Source organism: Harpia harpyja, chromosome 18 (genome assembly GCF_026419915.1).
Source record: "Harpia harpyja isolate bHarHar1 chromosome 18, bHarHar1 primary haplotype, whole genome shotgun sequence".
Lineage (NCBI taxonomy): Eukaryota > Metazoa > Chordata > Aves > Accipitriformes > Accipitridae > Harpia > Harpia harpyja.
The window spans coordinates 24,212,417-24,227,163 of record NC_068957.1 but is presented as its reverse complement, the minus strand read 5'-3'; the positions used below and the strand labels follow the sequence as shown (position 1 = coordinate 24,227,163).

Below are 14,747 nucleotides of genomic sequence, written 5' to 3'. Positions count from 1 at the left end.
TCCAGAGCGGGCAGTGCTCTAAAGTCTTCCTTGGTAGAGATGCAGAGAATAAGTTAACTGAGGGTGAGAGGAAGAATATTCCAAAGGGCATCAGTAACCAAAGGGTTTGCAATTAACTGTAGAAAAAAGTGCTCTGTGGCATTTGTGCTGCCTCGGTCTAGCCTTTGATTTCCCCGGGGATGTATTTATAGTTCAAAGTCTTGAAAGAAGTTAATTGCACAAGATGGTTCTTCAGGAAATGTGGAAGTCGGAATTTAAAGCTGAGGTCCAGACTCTGGTTGTTTTTCTGTCTTTCCCAGCCTTGAGAAATGTGTTCAAGGAGACCCGTTCTTCTCTCCTGTTGACCTCAGAATCCTAGCCCTAGATATTTAAGTCAACTGCCGTTTCAACATTGATGTTAACAGAAGCAGCAGAAGCTGCTGAGCATCGTCAGCTGCTACAGTGGGAGAAACCCCGATGGACCTGCTTCTCCCATCACCGTTAAAGACATGGAGGGGCGGATGAGAACATGGAAATGAATATTCTGTGTTCGGCAGAACCTGAGGTTACTCTGAAGCTGTGTGCATCCCATACCTTTCCAGGACTGGTTTCGGAGCCCATTTTTGAATTAGTTTTATCAAATACATGGACAATTTTAGCTAGAATGAAGAGAAAACACAACACAGCAAGCAGTGTTATGAGACAAACATGTTATCTGTAGCCTTTATTATAATTATAGCCTGTATTACAACCTGAGGGAGGCAAGAGGTGTGTGATATAATTCATGATAGCAGCTATACCAAAACCAACCATATTATGGATGCAGGTGAAGGAAGGATATGTCTAGCACCTGTAAGGATAATACATGACTTTATTGCAGGCATGCTTTGGGGGGTTGTTTTTCTAATAGAAAAGCATAAGGTGACTTAGTTTTTAGAATTTTAATAAAGGAACAGTTTGGAGGAGGGAAAATGAAAATGTATTTTCAGCTAATTTATGTAGGTACTTAGCACAGCAATGCATGTTTTAGCAGTGCAAATGAAGGTGTAGATAAATGCACATTGTTAATGTACAGTACCACAGACTATATTTTGTTATTGATACTATGCGGTTTTGCCCATGGAAAAGTATCATCTATGTACTTTTTCCACCCAGTATTTGTTACTCTGCTTTAATCCAAAATTTAAATAACTTCTCAAAATTAACTTCTCTTCATAGGAAGAAAGAGATCTGTGGTGTTGCTGCAGAGTACATTTAAGGAACAAAATCTGGCAATTTCTGGAAAGATGGGACAAATACATTTATTATTGACTTAGGTATTATTTTTAGTTCGATTTTATTTTAATTGGCATGTTTCAATCCATGATATTTGGATTTATTTATATTTGAAAGATACCGAGTCATATTCTGAATTTAAGTGAGTAAAGCTGCACTGAAGCTGTGCCCATTTTCACTAGCAGGAAAAATGGCTCAGTGAACTCAAACTATGTAGGGAAAATCACTTAAAAGGTGTGCTTTTCCAGACTGCTGAAGGACAGCAGATGTATTTTATTACAACTGAAAGCAGTGCCGTATTTTACAGGTCACGCACATAAGGCCAAATTCTGGCTGGCAGTTATGTTTATCCACGTGCCAGAAAAACCTGAAATTGAAGGAGAAATACTGGCAGGGAATTTTTGCTTTCATTTCCAGTTCTCATTCCGTGTTCCTACAGAGAAATGTTCATCAGGTGCTGCGACCAGGACCCTGGAGTAAACTGGGCTCTTTGAGTTAAATCTACCCCATTAACTGAGACCTATAGTTAGGATGTCATTCCCCAGCCTGTTACCTCTCGTGGGATATAAGCCCCTATAGAAGGTGACTTCATCTCCCTGGGTGCGTAAGAAGGATTTTTACACGCCAGATCAACGTTAACAATTTTTCTGATATCTATTAAATAGTCAAATGATGATATCTAGTGGTGGTTTCCTTTAGTACTTTTTAGTTCAGGATTCCTAGAGCTTTACAATCATTTTGCAAATAAATCTCAAAGTCCACCTCTCTTTGGAGGATTATTTCCCACAAAAAGGATGCCTAGGTGTGCAGAATAACAGCTTCCATCAACTGAGGTTTTTATATTCTGCAGATTAAAATCTAGAAAGATGGTAATCCAGCTTTCTCCTGCTAGTTTACAATTCTGATTTTTTTTCTGTTGTGCTCCTGTTTTACATATAGTTTTCCAAAATTTAGCTATTTGATTTTAATTAACCTATTTTTTTTTCTTTACCAGAAGAACCTCACCACTTAATTCCTGCCTGCATCTCCTCTGAGTTAATTTATTTGTGATAACCCCATCAATCTATTGGGAATATAAATCACCTGTGTGGGCCAGCAGCCGCTGGGTAAATGAGCGCCCAGCTGCTAACAAACTCCACCACTACTACATACAACCTCCTGGCTGCCCGTGGGCTTCTAAGTGGAAATAAAAGTGTTTAGTATTGACCTACGAATCCCGAGAGGCCAAAGACCTTCCTTCTCATTGCTCTCCCCGTGTCATCCTGTCCCACGCTGGGGTTGCAGATATTCCCCCTTCGCTTGAGGGCTGCGCTCTGGGGAAGGTAAAAAGGCTGGAGGAATATTTGATGCAGCGGAGCAAGCCGGGGTGGGGGGATTTGTGCATCAATCAGCAGGGCTGTCCGGAGCGGAATTACTGAAAATTGTACAAAATGTGCTGGGGCTCTTTTGTGGACTATGTCTGTCAGGACTTTATTTTGCTTGGGATGCTTGTTTGGGGCTCTCTTTCAGGGAGGAAAACACGGCACTGCCGTTATGATCTTGTTAAATTGCCGTTTCTTGGAAACAATCTGGCATCTTATCGCTTTTCCTGGGGCTTTATTTGCTGATATTTGTTTAAGTGCTGAAAGGCAGGTTGGCAAAGGGCTGAGGAACTTCACCTGGTGAAGGATAACTGCAGGAGACCAGAAGAGCTGTGTCTTTAAAACCAACTGCAGAAGAAGCGCTAAGACTCACAGGGGTTTTCCGTGTCTCATTAATGCTGCTTCTCCTTGAGGGTAAGTGGAAACAGCATCTTTCCTAAATATAGCTCCAGTTATGTAAAACTGAAATATGCAGCTCTGAACTCTGTGAAACTCTGTTTTCTCCATCCATCAGCTCGCTGATGCTGCCTTACGTGTTTATTTTGGCAGCATCGCTGGAGCTGAATTAACCCCAAAGAGGGCTGCTAGCTTTAATTTCCCTCTGCTGTTTGTATGGGACTGGAAACACTGGCTTTGCTGTGAACGTGCAGTTCTATTCATCGAAGCTTAAGTTCTTCTAAGACACTTGGTATGGCTCTAATTGACTTCTCATGGTTTTGTATTAGGCTTTTCTGCATACTCTCAGGTCCCACCGTACCCAGCTGTAGGAAGCCCCGTGAAGTTCTACGGCACAGCGTATGCTTAGAGCTCCCTGTGATAGAAATGCACCCACAGAATATTGCTGATGTGTAAGCTCTGACTTACTATTTAGGATTCCTTGATGCTTCTCAAAAAATTTCTTGTTTTGTGCAATAATATAATTTCTTAATGTGCTATATTGCTATATTTTGCTTCTCATTTCCCCATCCGTACTGAGTAACAACACACTTCTGCTTTCCACTGCCAAATGCGCAAGACACACTGACCATTTATTTACTTGCTCTGTCCATTGGTCAACCATATAAAGTTGATGTTTCAATAATTAATTACTAATCTGAGATGTAACAGACATTAACAAAGAAGAGCGAGAGGAAATGCAGACTCACACCTGCTCTCACTCTTTTTGTGTACATAAACTATAGTACTGCTTTGTTTCAAATGAATAACATTTGTGAACTTAATGGAACAGGGAACATAACTGCAAACTGATTTCCAAAAAATCTTGGCTTGAGGTTTTAAATTAACAAATTTTGTTCATTCTTATTCCTCTTTCCTGTTAGTTGAATTACAAAACCCCTTTCCTGGAATAGAAAGTGAAAACATTAATGCCGCATATGCAAATATTGTGCAAGTTAGGCTGTAAAATAATATGCCTGGATATTTGCGCTGGTGGTGTTCGCGTTCTCAGAAAGGCACAACTGGCACAACTCTATTTCCCTCTGCTAAACACGCACCGCTCGAGCCCAGCTATTAAACATAAAGCACAGGTCACTGATCACAGGCAATGCCATTGCATTGAAATGGCTTTCGGACAGGTTTATTGAATATTTTTATATAACAAATACATCCTGGGAAGTAGCCACCTGCTTATGTTTATTCCACAAAAAGAAACCAAAGGCTGCATTCAGCAGGTAAAGGACTTCTGAGAAAGTAGGTATCTCCTAACAGTGCATCTCCAGCCTACCCTGGAGTACGTTGCAGTACGTGGGACCAGTGTGGGGGTGTCCAGAGAAAGCAACGTCATGCTCGGTAAGCCAATAAATGGGGACTGATCTCCACGCTGAGTCGAAGTCCCCAAATTAAAATGTCCATGATATCGCTACGGTTGGACTCGATGATCTTAAAGGTCTTTTCCAACCTAAGCGATTCTGTGATTCTCATTATACAATCTTCAGGAGCCAGGACGTGCTCACAGCTCTGTTGGAGATGAAGAATTGTTGTGCTCATCTATATTGGGTCTACTACAATTTTATTACAAGACATTTACAGTCCTAAGTTTTAATGAAGGTGGCACTGCAGTTTGCTTGCTGTAATCATGCTGATCCCCAGGGTTCGTTTTCCTCGTTTGCTCTTGCTTTATTTTGGGATTACAGAACTATCATGACCATGCACCATGAAAACAGTAATATTCAGCTTTTGGTTTGTCCAGGCTTGTGTATTTTCCAAGTGGGCAGTTAGCAGTTTGGTCAGGGGACAGGAAGAGTTGAGTAAACTGGCAGAAAATGGTGAATGAGAAGAATTTCTTCCACCTTCCCCCACAGCTGAGGCTGTGTGTGAGTGTGAGGGAAAGCACAAAGAGCAGCAATGGAGAGGAAGCAGCTGATATGCCTCACTCTTTCTAGAAGCCAGGCCACAGCTGAAGAAAGGATGGAGATTTGCAAAAAAGTTGATGTGACCCACGGGCATGACCCACGCTCATCCCACCAGGGCAGGTTCCTGCAGGAGTTTGTTCCTCGCACCATGAAATACCTTCCAGTCTTGTTATGTGTAATGCTCCAGGCCAGAGCAGGAAAAATTTTCTGCTGTGGTCTCACGAGGAGGGCTGGAAGGATCCTTGGGGGTCCTATTGGTTTGGGCTCCTAATTAACGAGAAACGACTTCCATGTCATGGTTGACTCCTCTGGTTGGACTCAGCCTCTGGGTCTCTTAGACTGACACACTATACAGCACTGTGACCTGGAGATTCTTTGCACAGATTTAAGGGCTTTAGTTTGATCATGTAAAAAGTAATGAGTAGGAAAAGTATTATTTAATGGAAGAAATCTCATACCACCGCTTGAATATGAATCTGATTTGCAATTTTGTGAATTCTGGATGTGTCTCTGGCAATTAAAAGTTTGGAGTTTAAATCAGAAAAATAGTTTTTAGATTACCGAAAAGGACAAGTATTAGTTGTTTTATTGAGGGCCCAGTTACAGGTTTCTCCAGTTATAATGATGAAGAAAAATATTAAAGGCCATTTAGCTTCCAAGTCATTTAGGCAATTGCTCAAAGTACTCAAGCTGTTATTGTCAAAAGCAGGATCCAAACAGCAGTCAGTGCCAAAATGATTAAAGTGCTCCTCAGCCTGGAATTGCCCTATAGGAATTCTTTAAGACCAGGTTAATTAGGCAGTTGTTAAATGTAAAACTGGAATGCAGTCAGTTTGCAAGTCTGCTGCCTGAATGCTGCGTGGCAGGGAGCGTACCCAGGCTGCTGTGTTTGCAGGGAGAGCAGTATGGAAACTATAGGGAAGCTGTATGGAAAAAGAGTGTGTGCAAGGCAAGGAGAACATGGATCTTTTGGATCTTCCTAATATTGATAGGGGAGGGACTATTTGTCAAGCTCTCTCCATTTAGGCAAGGTAAAACCATCAGTGATAAATCTGCATTTTTCCAGTCGGTGAAACGTTAAGCAATGAACCACAAAATTTGCATCTATCATCGTATACATCCTCTGCAGCTCCCTGATGATGAGAGTGTGGGCAAAGAGAATGTCTTATTCTTTTGATTTATTCTTCTTTACTCATTTCTTATTAATATTGCATTTGCTCGATGTAATTTTGTTCAAATTCTCATTAAAACCAGATTTTTGAATGAAGTCACTGACGTTAAATTAAATACATATTCTTGCCTGGGCTCTGTGGGGTGCACATGAGTTAAGCAGCACATCAATTCATCCAGCTCGCTGCAGTGCAAAGTTAGTTTCTCAATATATTGATGGCCTGTGATATGCTGAGAAAAAACCCATGATACGGCTTTGGATTTTAAGGGGTTTTCCACTCCTGCTGTCCAGAATAGCTGTGAGTGCGGTCCTTCCCAGCAAGGGAAGTGGGATGAGGGGCTTGGTCTTAATTTCAGTTCCGATTATATCTTCTTGCTAAACTGCTTGTCTGCTTGACATGTTTTCTGTGTTTGCTTGCAGGCTTGCATATGGATGGAAATATGTACTCTTCTGTCCCAGCTTTTTCAGAAAGAAGATCAGTATTTTATGCCCAGTCTTCACTGGGCATATTAAAATGTAATGGAAAATGCAGACAGTGAGGAGGAGAACCTGAAAAATAAGGTGATTATATGTGAAAATACGAGCAGTTTCCATTCTGATGGGGAAAAAAAAGAGATTTTGCACATTCATAAATGGGAATGGCTTTTTCCTTCAGATTTTAGACAATGCATGTAAACCAATGGCTGTTCTTCTGATGACGGTGGGAAAAATCATATTTACATACCAATGTAGATATCATTAATGCTTATATTTTATCTTTTCTCAACGAGCTGATTAGATGGAGCGTATACATAACTTTTTTTCAGAAGGAGCTTTTCTATGTGTGTCCCACAGCTTTTATTGGAGAGCTGTACCTGTTAAGAGTGCAGAACCAGCTCAGGTGAGGATGTCTACCTGAATTTTTGCTTGGGATGAGCGGAGGAGAGGGAACCAAACTGCCATCCTGGCTTGGCTTTTTTGGAGAGGCTCCTGGATATTAATTTGCTTGTGGAGCAGGATGCTTTTAAGAAATCTGTTGGCTGCTTTGTGCAAAAAGGGAAGTTTTTTAGGGTAAACTGGAAAAAAAAGTTTACTTTAAAAAAGATGGGGGGGGGGGGCGGTGATAACACTAAAATATCATCTGGGTGATCTCTGAACAAAATTCATAGAGTTCAGCATGGCACACTGAAGGGTTTCCCCAGAGGAAGCCAAGAGCTCCCGCAGGGATAATCCACCGTATTAGTTCTGGGGCTGCCTGTGATCAGAAGGTGAGTATTCCCGGGGGGGGGAGATGCAGAGATCGTTTTGCTTTCAGGAACAGTATGAGGTGAAAAATAGATTCCTACATCTTGCCTATAGTATCAAAGTCAAAAAGTCTTGGAAATGGGTGTAGGGCATGTAAGGGATTAGATCTCCTCATGGTTTTTGAAGAGTAGGGAATTTACAGAACTAGACTTGTCCCAGGTCTGGCAGAAGTGGTAATGCAGTCAGAGCCAAAATAATTTTTGGAAAGAAGGCGCGGAAGGGCAGTTTTGGTTTGAAGGGTGACCAGTGCAGGGGAGAGCATCCCTGCGGGGCCGCCGGGAGCCGTGGCTCGGTGGCCGCGGGGTGAGCGGTGTTGCCGGGTGTTTGGGTGATGTGCAGATAGCTAGGAGGAATTTGAGGCAGCTAGGGAGCCTGCAAAGTTTGAAAGTTAACAGAGACAAATGTGGGCTGTTTTCCAAAATCGAGTTCCCTATTTAGGCTGCTATGCACAGTCAAAAGGCATTATCCTTTAAAAGAAAACAAAAACCATACTGAGAATGGACACAATGTCTCTGCATTTAAATAATTTCTGGAAATATTAAACTTTCCTAGTACAGAAATAGAAGCAGCAGCCTTAGCCTTTCTGAGGTCAGTAAACACCACAAGTATCTATTTGAAAATCTCTTTATTCTCGGCACAGATCACGGAACCGTGGGTAGAACTGCTGTGGCCGAAGGTAGCCCTGTCCCCGCCGGCAGCAGCTGGCCCCTGGGGTTCGTGCTTTCCCGTGACGCCGCAGATCTGGCATTTTCTTCTATGAAATAAAAAATATTTTCTTCTATGAAAGAAGAAATAATTCTGCTAGCATTACCTGAATTGCACTGAACACTGGAAATCCTGCCATCCCTTTGCAGTGGGAGGAAGACGACTGATGGGTTTTGAGCTTGGCAACTTTTTTGAGAGGATTATACTACGTGATTCTTTGTGCTGGATATTTCTGGGAGGCCCCGATCTGACATAGGATTTTCACTTGTTATTAACCATAAGCTGTGAAACTTTGAGTGCTTGTAGTTGAGTAAATGCTTAAATGATTTCCTGATTGGAGGCCCAAATAATATGGAAAGTCTTTGAGGTACCGTAGCTAAAAGGAGCACGACAAATTCTTTTTCCTTCCCCCTATATAAGGCGTGAGCTTATTCAAAGTTCTCTTTTATAATTTTCAGTAGTTGATATATGAATTTCAGGAGGTGATGGAAATTGAGATTTATTTGACTATTTTTTTTGTTAAATGATACATGCATTCATAGTGAAAAAGAGGAATTAGAGTATACTTGGAGGTAATTACACATCAGGAAGGTAAGAGAAAAGGTTTCACATCTTTCCTTTCACTCTCAAAGCAAGTAAAGAAAAAGAATTTGTTGCCATTGATTAAGGAGCATAAGGAGTTAAAACAATTAATTTAATGTAACATTTTCATTGCAGGAGCCTGAATTCTGGTCACTGTTACCATATCACACAGCATTCTGTTCTTCTCATAGTCCTCTTGGTTCCAGCAGGAGCAAGGTACCCGTCAATACAATTATGGGGATCAGAATCCCGTCCGAAAACCTAAAAATGTGGGAAAGCACATTACATTAGAAAAAAATGAAAGCATGTCAATAGACATATAATCAAATGGTACTCGCATTAAAAAGTGGTTCAATAATATCAATAGCCATTACAAGAGGAACAACATGTATTCTGTTATTGTAGAACTTTGGAAAAACATTTTGCTTTGGCTTTTTGTTTATTTATAACTAATATATAATGAACAGTGACACATATAAGAATTTAAGGGAAAGAGCAAGCTTATTTATATATAACTTTAGGGTAAAACAATTCAAAACAGAAAAATGAGGAGTTTCAGAATCCTAAAAGGAAACTTGAAGGTTCCTGCTGTAACAAAATACGACGTCCAAAATATTTGCAAAGAGCCTTTTGTTATCCTTGCGCAGGTCTAGGTCCAGCGAGCCGGTAATTAGGCTGAGAAGGGCCATGGAGCTCTTAAGGAGATGCTCGAAGCTTTGCAGGATGAAAGCCAGTTTGCAGAGAGAGGCTGCGCTGGTCCAGCTGCGTGGAGCTTGTTGCGGGGTTGCGACCCTCATCACAGAAAGGAGCAGAGAAGAAAACAAGTGACACAGGTTCATTAAAAATTCTGCCCAGGGCACTGGCCCAGCTCTTTTCCCCTCTGTTAACATTTTAGATCTTTTTCTTAAGAATGACGGTGTGTTTTGCTCTGTTCAGACAGAGAGGTTTGGTGAGCAGTTAAGGTAAATAAGTATGCAGGCGTGTCTTTTCGCTTCAGCTGTTAATTGTTGCTTAGTCGTTAAGGTCCTGATTTTGTAAGTTAACTTTACTTGAAAAATGGAGCATATTTTAATGTTATCCTCTCTGTTGACCTTCCTCAGATACTGTCTCAACTCTGTTGGTTTTTTTTCTGGTTCCATTATCAAATAGATATTGATTCTATGCACAAAACCATTTTCCAGATAGCGCTGTTGAGCTCCCCGCTGCAGGTCTTTTTTTCCCTCCAAGGTGCAAATATTTCATTTTTGGGTTAAGGTAAATGTAAGCAAATCTTAACTTTCTTGCTTTTTTCCTGAGAACAGCAAAAATCAAAATGGATTTTTTTGGGGTGGAGGGGAATGGGACGTTGGCAAAACTCCTTTTCCATGCCACCAAATGGAACAAGTCTTCAAACTCCCGAATTCAACACCAAATATTTCAGCAGAAGAGGAAATACGGCAGCTTGGCATGCAAGCCCAGGCTCAGAACAGCTTCCACTACTCTTAGCTGTGGCTAAGTAATTTCTTAATTACTTCTTAACTGCTGTTAAGAGCACTGTATTCCCCCTCCTTCAGAGGAACAAGGGATCCTGTCTCCTCCTTTTCCTCTCCTCCCCATCCCTGACCCTTTGGAATTGAACTACGGAACAAGGATGTAGGAAAACTTTGTGGGATGTCTGTCCTGCAGTTTTGTTTATTTTTTAAACATACAAAGGGAGAAGTGGCACCAAGTTTAAAAAGCTTAGTTTGCTAGAAGACCGCTCTCATTAGAGGAGCGTTGCTTTGATTTAAAGTCAGCGAGCGTGGTAAAGGCACACTATGCATTCGAATTAACCATGGTAAAATAGAAAGAAGTCACTTCTAGAGAGTATTGCTGCATTTTTCCTGTCTCCCAAAGTTTATCCTCCTCCTGCCTTACAAATTGGATCAGAAACAGGGAGCTTCTGTGATACTGAGAAACCCAGGATCTGTGTCTGTATGATGCTGGGGTCTGACTTTACAGCAGCAAAGTGGGTCCCCAGCTTGATATTGGTAGCTCAATTTTAGTGTCATTTAGGCAGCTGAAGACAAACAAATAGGCCATCGATCAGTCTAGCAACAGCCTGGGGCCTCTGTATTTTAATTACATGTGGTGTTCGGACCAAATTCATCTCTGTTGAAATATCATCAACTTAAATGAAACTCCACAATGGAGGAATTTTTTCCTCTGTATTATTAATACATCTAATGCTGTTGCAAATAACTTTTTATTTTTCTGTCTCTCCAACTTTTCTAAGTAAGCTCACTCAGTTTTTGATGGCAGTTTCAAGTACTGAAGAGAGATGAAGATAACTTTTCCTGTTAGCTCTTATTATAGGAAGAAGCTTTAAGCAATTGCTGAAACTTATTCTTCCAGTACAGGTCACCCCTCTCCAGCACAACGCTGCAGCTCTGTATTTAGCAAAAGCAAGCTGGGTGCTTTGCTTGATTTACCAAATGGAAACCGTGATTATCTGTAATGTTGCTGCCATGTGTTCTCACTGTGGGGAGTGGAGAAATCCAGTGAAGTCCGCTGTAAGATGGGTCCATTTCTGGATGGGGCTGTTTTACGTGGGACCTGTTCCATCCAAGCCTGGCTGCTCTAGCAGCAGCAAAGATTTATTTTTGGTTTTTTTTTTTTTTCCCCTCCAAGAAGGATTTCTGAGACTGGAAGCCAAAATACGGCAAGGGTTAGGATTAAAATGCAACTTGCTTCTTTCTCAAGCGTGCACGGATAGGCGGTTAGTCCAAGTGCACGCGAGGCATTTCTTCAAGGAAGCATCTGCAGGAGGAGCCTCTGCCTGTTTGGGCACGTGGTGCCAAAGGGTGCGATTCTCCAGCAGGGTCTCCCAGCTGGAAACGAATGGACCAGGGAGGAGAGTCAGGGTGAGGCGGAGCAGTCGCTCCTCTCTTTGCGGCGAGCCCAGCTCCAGTGTCTCCAGCAGCGTTCCCGACCGGTCGCCCGCACCAGCGGGTAGCGCCGACGGCCGAATCCCGGCGGCAAACGGCTTCCAAGGGCTAATGGAGGGGCAGAGACCGGGCTGCAAAGCTGCAGCTGCCGTCCTCGCTGGGTCCTTGCTCTCCTCCATCCTCCGAGCCGCCGGGGTCGGAGCCCTGCGGGGCTCCCCGCCGCTGCTGGGGGATGCGACCCCGGAGAACGTCAGCTGGGCTGCTGAGGAACCCCAGGGCAACGAATCCTCAGAGCACGCGTTTTTCTCTCTGGATTACCAGCACGTCCAAGTCCCCTTTGAAATCACGCTCTGGATCATGCTTGCCTCCTTGGCCAAAATAGGTAAGGCGTCTCGAGAGGGTGAGGAAGGACGGGGCTCTCCGTGGGGGTGGCGTGGGCAGGGGGGGCTTTTGCTTCGTCTCTTCTCCAATCTTGGAGCCTGAGATAACACGCCAAGTCCTAAGGATGCACGTATTGTGTGCCAAGCATACCGCCCGCGCGGAAAATAACTACCCGGCTTGCATTTTAGGTTGGAAATGATGCGTTTCCATCTTAGAAGTTCCCACCTGTGCACGGTGTTGCTCTTAGTAGGAAAACTGTCAGGGTTTCCAGGAATTTTGTTGAACTGCAGTTATGTACCGAGGTGTGCGTTCGCCTCCATTAGCTTGCCAGCTACGCTGCGTGCGGGTTGGCCACTGCCATCTTCATCTTAAAATGAAGACTCCTTGATCTTAAAAAAGGATGCTGCGCCTGGCCAGCCACAAGGAATAATTCAGTCAGTGTGCAGGGTGTTATGCAGCCTAAAATAAAGTCTCTGTGCACCAAGGAGGCTATCTGTGTAATGCTACCTGAGAAATTATATTTTGTGTAAGTGGGACCTATCTTTTTTTTTCCCCTGAAAAACTGGGTATAGAAAATTATGGAAATTATATATTCTTTTTTTTTTTTTCCCCCTCCAGGAATTGTGATCACTCCTGTTAAATTACTGCTATAAAAGTTATTTTACAGCATTTTTTTCTTTTGTTTTTTTTTTTTTTTTTCTTAGAAGGGAGAAGTCTCTGAGATTCATTTACATCAGAACTTCTTTCAGATGGAAATGGTCTTTTTGTTGTGCTGTTCTGCATGTTATATGATGAGATCTCAACTCTATTAACATGCATGAAGAAATGATAACGATCACAGATTTTTTTTTTTATTATTATTCTTATTCCAGTTTGGTTTGTTTCAATTACTTTCTTGCTTTTAATAACTCATCTAAAGTACTGGTAGTGGTTGTCAGCATTTCTCTCTAACATTGGGTGTTGCACAAGGCTGCCTTGATTGGTCTTTTTTCAGTGTTACCTTTAGCTTTAAGTGTTAATGATTAAATGATATTAAAAGCGGCACCATTTATAATTAATGAGAATGCTTTTTTCATGATTATTTTTTTGGATGTATGGAATCTGTATTGTGTTTAAAATTAGCAGTTGCTATTTACCCTAGTGCCGAAGATGGCATGCTAATTAGATTACATTATAAATAATTCTAAATACCTTTTTATTTATGCAGTTTATTTCACTTTTATATTTGCGTATTACCTAAAAATATGTCTTTAACCTTATGCTATGATGAACTGCAGTCTAAACCAACAGTAATTTTAGACAGTTTGGGGTTTGGTTTTTTTTTTTAATCTTTCAGATTTTCTAGCCAATTTCTTCTTGGGTGACTTCACCTTAATTGTGTGCACATACTACTACTACTCCAAAGCACAGCCTGGTGAAGGTGGGAGCATGGGGAGCTTCGCTGGTGCTCTTCAGCCAGTTTGGGCTGATGAGATAATACTTTTTTTTTTTTTTTTTTTTTTTCTATTCATCCCCTTCCAGGGTTTCATCTGTATAACAAGCTCCCTTCTGTCGTTCCCGAAAGCTGTTTATTGATATTTGTAGGACTCATCATGGGGGGAATCATCTACGGCTTAAACGACAAGTCACCGCCTGTTATGGACACCGACATCTTTTTCCTCTACCTCCTGCCACCCATCGTCCTTGACGCAGGTTACTTCATGCCCAGCCGTCCCTTTTTTGAGAACATGGGCACTATCCTCCTCTACGCGGTCGTGGGGACGATATGGAACGTGTTTGGGATCGGTTTTTCCCTGTACGGGATCTGCCAGGTGAAAGCCTTTCGCCTGCAGGACGTGTCGCTGCTCCACAACCTCCTGTTCGGCAGCCTGATCGCCGCCGTGGATCCCGTGGCGGTGTTAGCGGTCTTCGAAGAGATCCACGTCAATGAAAAGCTCCACATTTTGGTCTTCGGCGAATCGCTCCTGAACGACGCGGTGACGGTGGTAAGGACTAGCGTCTTTTTTTTGCGTATTGAATGTTCAGAGGAAGGATGGGCTGGTGCCGAGAGGTGGGACGGGAGATCTGCAGAGGGAAAAGGCGTCAACAGCCTCTTCTAGCAGAGGACTCCGGGTCCGCTTCTCTGGCCTGAGGTCCTGAGCAGCTTTCAGGTGAACATCTCTAAGACTGTATGTCTGGAGACAGAAATGCACGAGTGCCTCAGCACTCCCCTGGCAGGAGCCTGGCCTCCAGAGAAGGATGCTGACCCCGCACTGGCAGAAGTCCCAGCAGCCTATTTTAGTGTCGTTGCTACATATGGCCGTGTCTGGTGAATATCTTGTTAAAGGCTGGTTTTCTCTTTCATATTTTCACCCAGGTGCTCTACAAGCTATTTCGTTCTTTCTGCGAAATGCCAACCATCAAAAGCGTGGATGTTTTTGCTGGAGTCGGAAAATTCTTTGTGGTTGGGCTAGGAGGAGTATTAGTAGGTCTTACTTTTGGGATGACTGCCGCCTTTACCACGCGATTCACCAAGGATATTCGCGTCATCGAACCGCTCTTTGTCTTCCTGTACAGCTATCTTTCCTACCTCACCGCCGAAATGTTTCACCTTTCGGGGATCGTGGCGTAAGTATGTCCCAGCATCTCATCTGATATTTACTGAAAAGTATCAGAAAAAGTTTTAAAGTAGGTTTGCTTAGTTGGAAGTCTGTGCACAGCCGCAAACGACGAGTATAAAAGCCTATGGAAGAGCCGAGAGATGTAACCCCGT

At 42.6% G+C, this 14,747-nt stretch overlaps 1 protein-coding gene and 1 long non-coding RNA gene across 2 annotated transcripts in view; both read left to right on the top strand.

Annotated features, from left to right (window-relative positions):
• Positions 1–7,266: 7,266 nt before the first annotated feature.
• Positions 7,267–11,240, top strand: LOC128153796 (uncharacterized). Its single transcript, XR_008239103.1, has 3 exons — positions 7,267–7,384; positions 8,062–8,924; positions 9,356–11,240. It is a non-coding gene; the product is annotated as an uncharacterized LOC128153796 (long non-coding RNA).
• A 178-nt stretch (positions 11,241–11,418) lies between these two features.
• LOC128153911 (sodium/hydrogen exchanger 2-like) overlaps positions 11,419–14,747 on the top strand; it is a 32,142-nt gene continuing 28,813 nt past the window's right edge. The window contains exons 1-3 of the mRNA XM_052813841.1: positions 11,419–11,996; positions 13,517–13,980; positions 14,352–14,602. Of these exons, the coding sequence (XP_052669801.1) occupies positions 11,726–11,996; positions 13,517–13,980; positions 14,352–14,602 (986 nt within the window). The 5' untranslated portion in view covers positions 11,419–11,725. The remainder of the gene's footprint in view (positions 11,997–13,516; positions 13,981–14,351; positions 14,603–14,747) is intronic.